At 36.5% G+C, this 8,335-nt stretch overlaps 1 protein-coding gene across 1 annotated transcript in view; it reads left to right on the top strand.

The window, feature by feature from the left end:
• The first annotated feature begins 913 nt into the window (after positions 1–913).
• Positions 914–8,335, top strand: part of LOC107089757 (collagen alpha-1(XXVII) chain A-like) — a 76,537-nt gene continuing 69,115 nt past the window's right edge. The window contains exons 1-2 of the mRNA XM_015382708.1: positions 914–1,303; positions 5,368–5,438. Coding sequence (XP_015238194.1) covers positions 1,251–1,303; positions 5,368–5,438 — 124 coding nt within the window. The 5' untranslated portion in view covers positions 914–1,250. The remainder of the gene's footprint in view (positions 1,304–5,367; positions 5,439–8,335) is intronic.

The raw sequence follows: 8,335 nt of genomic DNA, 5'->3' as shown, positions 1-8,335 counted from the left end.
TTTGTTTGTTTGTAACCTCCGGATGTGCTCTTTTGGTCAGCTGACCACTCCAGGGGAAGCTCACCACTGTGCTGTATGTTGATTCCTCCATTTATGGATAATGTTTGTCACTGTGGTTCCCCTGAACCCCAAAGCCCCTAAAAAAAAAATTTCAAGGGTGTTAGATGGCAAAGACTTTCCTTGTCATCTAGTTCTGAAATTGTGGGATTGAATTAAAGTATGATATGTTGGTTTTTGACATGTTTTCCCTTACTTAAAGTTATCTGACAGGTTCCAGCGAGGTGATTTATTGATCAAACAGTTCTGGGAGTGACGACTGGCTGCGTGCGGCCAGGGACACTAAAATAAATACTGGGATGGTTTAAACGTCAATCAAAACAAAAACAGACTGGAGCAAATAGTTTTTCACAGCACTGAATTCCTCCATATACATGAGTTTCCCCTTTAGACTTGAATAAATCAAATTATTTTACTTTCCAAACATAATCTAATTTATTCAAATCAAAATGAAATAAGTTAATTTATAAGCTGCCACCTTTACTTGTCCATGAGTCACTTTGCAGAGTCAATTTAATAAAATCCTGCAGATTGGTTAAAGTTTACAAGAACTTAAGTAAACCCAGCAGATGGCATTCATTCAGTTATTGAGATGTAGTCTACTTGTGCCACAGGTGCATGTATATAAAGACACTCTCAGTAAACCCTGGACTCATCCTGCCCAACTTTGTCACCGTGGTTCATTCATACGGTTAACCAGAGTTTGGTGCAGGATCCGTGTGGCCACCCCCTAGAGAAAGAGGCGTGTAGTTGCTCTCTCCAACCGCTGGGCTTGTAACTTGACACCTGACTGCGCTGTTCGTCTGCCATCCTTTTTACCCTTAGAAAACCTATTTAAAAAGGAAAGCGATGAGTCCAGCGCTTCTGACTCCGTAACCCCGCTGAGAAGAACCCACGCAGATTTCCTCTCCGGGCGCAGCGCCCTTTAATTTGGATCGGCATAAATGAATGAACAACAAGGGAATATCGCCAGACGATTGCACCCTGGAAACTGTCTTTTGTCAAACAAGACAACCAGGAGGATTTTATGTCGAGCTTGACAGGCAGCTCAGCATGACTTTTTACGTCTGGAGCTTCATCTCAAGATTGTCAAATGCGTAAAACGGCGGCCGGTGTTTTCTGCCTCCACCCGCTAAGGAGTCACGCTGTGATTAACGGATCAGGTTTTTGACTGGCAGGACAAATGAATACAAATGAATTTAGGCACCCGAAGGAGAGCTTGCAGAACCTCTCATCTAGATACAAAGTAAGTAGCCTAAGGTTGTTTTTTTTTATGCGCTTAAACTTTTGTCGAATCCATACAGAAATGCTCGTACCTGTGATGTACCGGCTGGCTCTGGTCCAGGGGTTGCTGTCCACATGGGGTCAAATGAAAATCTGGATTTTAGGACATTGATAATGTGTTGCATATAACTTTACAATGCAAATCACTTGAGCAGAGACATTATTAAAATAAAACATGAAAGTTGTCCAAACATAACTGCAGCTGCATTATGTGTTTACTTTTCAAACATTTGGCGAGCTCACACAAAATGCATCATTATCACCTTGCTGGGTTAACTAAACTGACTCATCTGACAACACATGAAAAGTCAATTATTGAGACCTATAAAGTTTAACTGCCTTTATAGCATCTCCCGCGCCGTTGGATATTTTCCACATTTCCATTTTACGCATTTTACGCACTGCCATACTTGCATTAGTGCTTTAAAGACAGCTTGTTTTAAACCGACATTGCTACAATTAAGTAATTTAATCTGAAATTTAAAGGATTGTGGCCAATAAGTTTCAAATAATATACCCGGATAGACCATTTTTAATAATAAATCTAGCCTAGGGGGTCTTATATGACTGGAAGGTCATTCATTCATTCATTCATTCATTCATTCATTCATTACTTAATGAACTCCTTACCCAAAGTGACATTTGCTCTCATTGAACCATTAGTTAAATATTTTAAAATGGTCTTACCGTATACTTTTTTAATTACCTCCAGGTTTTCCACAACTTCCCAGCTAAAGAGATGCTCACAGCTGAGTCATCAGAATCATTTGTTTATAGAGCTTTGTCCAGATGTTTTGCCCTTAGTAAGAGTCGTATTAACTATTATTATTGCACAATAAAGCAATCGATCTGCGTTGTTTTTCAATGTCCATCCACATGGTGTCGCTCTGTATGTCTAACAAGTAAAAAAAGTAATTATAAATTTTATTTTGGATTGTACTAACAGTTTTTAACACTGAAAATCTGCTCCAAAACCGATCTCTCATTAAAAACCTTGTCAGCATTAGCAGACGATGACACAATCAGACTCCCTTCCCCAACCTTCATGTCTGGAGATGTTAATGCATCTTTTTAAAAAAAGAAATTAGTAGATACCTCACATTAGTCACCATGTGATCGCAGACAGAACAGATGATGGACAAGTGAGTGTATCATGGGTATATATTATCAAGAATCATTTCTGTCAGCTCATCCATAGGAATTTTCCACTCAGTGTGTGTATGTGTGTGTTCAGAGGGTAAGGGTCTCCTTTGGGAAACCTTTGCAGGGAATCAGTGAGTAGTCTAAACACATGAACAGAAATGGAAACCATACACTAGGCTTACTGTATCTAAGCTTGAACCCCCTTCTCCAACAAACCAACCTTGAAGTGATGTCCACAAAAAAACAGTATAACTTTGAATTTGTCAAAACAATGACAGTAAAAATGATTGCAGACTGAGGCAGTCCTTTTACCTGTTACATTGATAAATCTAAACTTTATCGGTTGCTCTTAAAATGACTGCTATTTCTTATAGGGTAAAACACAGAAGGAGTTTTTTTTTATGTTGGTGTTGCTGTAATGATCTAGTTTAAAAAATTCTGGCTGATTTATTTTATGGATAACTTCATGGAATAGGTTGCTCATCTATCTTGCATTTTGTCTACTCAGCTTAGGGTAGAATTTCCAGTGGGAGTCATGTCTTAACTCAGAGTTGCAGCAAGAAAACCACAATAGTCTGAATGTACAGTTGTCAGGCACTCTGAGTGCAACAGAATGAAAAAACCCTACCTGTCACATCAAAAGCACACTAATGAAAACCTAAACAAGCTACCGACAACTTTAACCGACAGAAGCCAAGGAAAACATTGCTTCTTCCCCAGGAAAACTTCTTCCAGTTTCCACAGATGCAAACTGCCCAAGGAATAAAATGAAATCCATCAGTGCTGGACCAACAAGGGATGCATTCATGACTCACTTTAGGAGGATGGATTTCTCAGTTGATAAGACTAAATCAGACTGTAATCATCTTGCAAACTTGGAGATACAGAGACATAGACACATACACAGCCTGTGTAAAAACCACAAACAGCTGTGTGTGAAGATGATTGGGATGAATCTTTATTAGCATGTATAGGAGGTTGAAAAGGGAGACAGACACTACAAATATACATGTTGCACACATACTCTCTAATTATAATTATCCAGGGCTTAAGGGGAGGCTTCATCTTGTTAGAACTTAGACTAATTATTGGATCCTTAAAACATAGAGACACATAAGCTCTTTACTAGAGGTGGTGCAGGTACATATATTTGAAAAAATTGCTTTCATTGCTTTCTTTCTCACTGTGTTTGGAACTCTGGTTCGAGGCACAGCTGCTATATGCATTTCCTCCTCTAGTGTGTGTGCGCGTGACTTTGTGTGTCTGAAGGATCTCGAATGGTAAATAGTGGCTCCCCTGCCTTTCACTTCTTGGTCCCCCTACTGAGCTCTGAATGCTAAGATGGTCCAGGTTTTAGGTTCTGCTGAACACCTGGTTGTGTAGAGACTGCTGAGACAGATTTTTTTTTTTTTTTTACTCTGTCTCTATATGCATATTGGTTTTGGAAGACTTTTTGGAGTAGTGAACTGTAGTATTTTTGCCTCCAAAACCCACAGCCTGCAGCCCTGTCTGTTTGTGTGCGTGGGTTTCAAAGAGGTGCTGTAATTGCTTTTGCAGAATCCAGCTTCCCGTTGTTATTCCTGTGGAAACTTAGTTGCTGACATTTGTTTTTGTTAAAGAATGCATTTGGGTTGGATGCTAATCTTAATTTCAGGACAATTTATGAATTTGTGCAATATACAGACACATGCTAGATATTTCCTAGTATCAAAGTTCATTGAAGCTTGCAGTAAGTGAGTGTTTGCTATGAGGTACTTCAGAGTATTCTTTGCAATAGAACTACTGACTGCAAGACAGCTTATACATATGAAAAGAAGTAAAGCATATAACCAAACAGGATGACCTTTAAAGCCAAACTTCGAAAAATCGATATTTACACATCATGTCGATTCTTTTATTGCACTACACAAGTACTGCAGCCTTAATTCTGCATGTAAACCATTTATTTGTGTCTTTGCTGCAGAACTGATAAAAATGATCCTCAAATATGAAATACTACGAAAATGACAAGATACTAACCTTCCTTGATCTTATGTGATGTGCTCCTTTTTGGATTTATGAAGATTCTCTCACCACTGCATATCAGATGCTTAAATTTGAAATGGAAACTTACAACTTTGTCTGCTTTGATCATCCTATCTCAAAATAATCCCCCAAACATACACAATTTTAATTCATTAAATGCACTTAAAATGGGTTTGGTAATGCATTCGATCATATCCTCCCAATGTAATATCCTATTTGGCATAATCTTGCATTTAAACTGTCTAACAATCACACAATGCTAAGCAATATAGTCTGCATTTGGATGGAATCTATCTGCTCTAAATGCCCTCAACTGATGTTCAGTTTTAGTGGCTGATGTGTGAAATTCACAGAAAGGAAACTTGGGGAAACTGTCAGAATGTTCAGAACTAATATTGTAGTTAAATGTTTTTCTATTATTGTTCATTCTTAATTTTCACTGGCTGGTTGCAGCTTCTATTTATACCAGTGAACAATATTCTCAAACTCAGAGAAAGTTTTTGTAACACTGTTGTATAGGAAAAGGAAAATATGCAGAATTATTCACCATTTGTAATACAGCATTAACAGTAATATTGCAGTTGCATGTTTCTTCATTGTCACACAACACTAAGCTAACCTCTAAAAAGAGAAAATGTGGTTTGGTCAACATAGAATTAATCTACATCTACTATTTCAACTAACTTATACCTTTTTATCGAATCGTATTATAAATCAAAGCTATTCATTTTTTAATCAAACTGATGACAAAAATATACTGAATAGTTCAGAAAAACAAAGAAAGTCTCTAACCCCATATTCGTATTTGCCCTTTTTAACAATCAGCATTAGTAACAGTGATCTTCTTTCTTTCTCCAGGAGAGCCCTCTTGCTCTGTACAGTTTTATATTGTACTTGTTACCTGGGACTTACACAAGAACACCCTGAAGGTAAGACACAACCTCCTTTCTCATCTCCTTTCATTTCACATATGCCTTTCCAGGTTGAATAAAAAGAAACATAAATAAATAATGCTCAGATGATTATGTAGCTTACTTTTGCCTGTTCATTAATCACTAAATGCATAAAAAGGAACAGGTTGTATTGGTTGAATTTAAATAGGTTAAGAGTTGCTAAGGAAGTGAAGACTCACAATTATAAGCTCCCTCTCTTCAGCTGTCAAGAGGGCAAGAGGTGAGATAGCTACACCCTGGACAGGTCATCACTCTATAGCATCAGCGAGCAAACTATTCATACACACACCTGCACCTCAGGGTCATTTGAAGTTAATCAACCTAAAAGTGACCTTTCAGGAAACCAGAGTATCTTAAAGGAAACCATGCATGCACTGTGAGAATATTCAAAGATCCAGCTCCAACATTTGAATCTATGACCTTCTTGCTTGGAACAAAGCATTTAAAACGGAGCCAGATACATTACTCAGCAGCAGTGTAGCACACTGTACACAGCCACAAACAGAAACCTAATATGTTAAATTATATTGGTTTGTGTTTGTTTGATTTGCAGCAGTGGCTGCCCTGATAGTTAAAAAATGTGTGCAAATTTCCATCCATCCAGAAAGGTCCCATACATTCAATAAAATAAGTTGCACAACATTTTGCCTAGTATTGTAGTTTCTCTTGATAAAAGTCCAAATAATCATCATATAGTCCTCTTCATTTATTTTGTACGGAGGTCAAAAAACTTAGAGACTGCAGTTACTTTCTGACAAAAAAAAATTTTTAAATCGTAAAGAGAAAAAAATTTCTACCTTTTGACTCTTTAGTTAATTAATTCGAAAAAAAAACAATCAATATGCCAATGCAATAAGAATAATTTTAACTGATCCGATTGCAGTGCTCCAGCGCAGCTAAGGCAAGCTCTTTTGAGTGAAAAAGAGTGACCTCATCCTTTACAGTGGATAAAATTACAACATGTAAACCCCTGGATTTTGTATTTGTCCTAGTTTAGTGACTTGGCACAGAACAAGACTATGAACGTTTGCCATGTGCTCAACACACTAATGTTGAAGCACAGAGGTTATGCTGTAAAACCACTCGGTAAATATACACTGTGCCCCTTTAATAGTATAATGTTTTAAATAAAGATACTGAAAACATCAGTATATATATTACATGTAATGCATGCCCTGTTTTACTGCCAAGTCATGCTGTTCCTTGCTGCCAAAGCGACCACACAGAGAGAAAAAAATCACTGAGGATGGGTATATGATGCACAGTCTATTTCATTCTTCGACATTACGAAGCTAAGAAAAGCTTTAAAAAATAGACTTTTTAGAACTTACTTGATTCATACACACAAAAACCTTTTTATAAAATGAAAACAACAACTCCCTAACTTAGGTTTAATTTCTTCAAAAGACAAATGCTCTTTATATTGTTACTGTCAGAGCAGGTATCTACTACTAGAATAATAATAAGTTTGATCTTTGGCCTATTAACAATTGAAGGTTTTTATTTTGGGGACACAAAGATTTTATACTCTATGCTTTACCAGTGTGTTGAACATTAGAAAAAAAAATCTCTGCATGTCACCATTGCACCAGCAACCACAGGTCAGAGTTAGCCCAAAGGCAGTAAGAGGAAGGGAGGGGCCTATGGGTCACAGGTCATCAGGAGAATGAGAGCTGGGATTACTGTGGGACTGAATGCTAAGGGTTAAAGCTAAGTAAAAAACTGAGGATCGTAGAGAGAATGTGTACCCAAATGTGCTGGCCTTATAATAAATATCAATATAAAACACAATGTTATACAGTAGACTTTATATAATTTAGTTGAAATCATGTCAAATCATTCTTTGTTTACCTGACACATTTTAAAGTTTAAGCAGAATAGATTGCATGATTATGTATTCCAGGGAAAATTTGTTGACTTTGATCAACCCAGAGCCACATTTAATCATAAGCAAAATTTAATTTAGTGTCTGTAGAGTAGATATTACCTACTATTTATAGACTTCTATATCCTTACCTCCAGTCATTTGTCACAGTGTTACATGCTGTACTGTATATAAGCTACTTAAACAAAAAAATTGTGTAAGCTGCTGTGATGGGAAAGTACTTTTTGGTGCAATAATACAAAATTCATTACTTGTGCAGACTTTAATGTGAAAAGTTGCCCATGCAGAGCAGAAAGATATTTAGCTTATTTACAAAAATATATATTTTTTAAACTTTATATTTCTCTTATTGATTTGGGCCATATCTGGTATCTATTACAGAACTGTCAATATATATTTAGTTTGAATTCCATAGGACAACTTAGAGTTACTCTCTATGAGCCAATTGAAGCACAGAGGATAAAATAAAGTTAGTAAAATTGGTATTGGTGTAGATGTATCTTTACAACTGACACCTGACCAAAAAATGTATTTCTTCAGAAGTCAGATTATAGCTTGCTTTTTTTACTTTAGTGTTTCCAAGCCTTCAAAAGCAAAGGTGCACTATATAACAAAACATAAAAAAGACAACATTTGATTAAGGACTTGTCAGAATGGAAAACAACTTTGCCTAACCTAACTCATGATAAGAAAAAGCTGTGATTTACCTTTGTTTATTATTGCCAAATCATTATTCATTTGTTTTAGGATCCATTAGCCATCCTTTTTGGGGTTTTTTTCCCCCAATAAATGCTATGAATCAGTAGTCATATCACACTGTAAGACATAAAAAATTCTGTGCTAAACTTCTCTGTATTTAAACAGGATATCAATACATAAGAATATATGATAATACATACGGACAAGATATTCCAAAGAAAGTGCAGCAATTCCACATTTCAAACAGCAGTGAAGTTCACTGTGCAAGAGTAATATTAAATATTTAAAG

This window comes from Cyprinodon variegatus, unplaced genomic scaffold, assembly GCF_000732505.1.
Source record: "Cyprinodon variegatus isolate N-32 unplaced genomic scaffold, C_variegatus-1.0 Scaffold264, whole genome shotgun sequence".
Classification (NCBI taxonomy): domain Eukaryota; kingdom Metazoa; phylum Chordata; class Actinopteri; order Cyprinodontiformes; family Cyprinodontidae; genus Cyprinodon; species Cyprinodon variegatus.
Note: the sequence above shows the minus strand (reverse complement) of the source record. Positions and strands in the feature narration are given on the sequence as shown.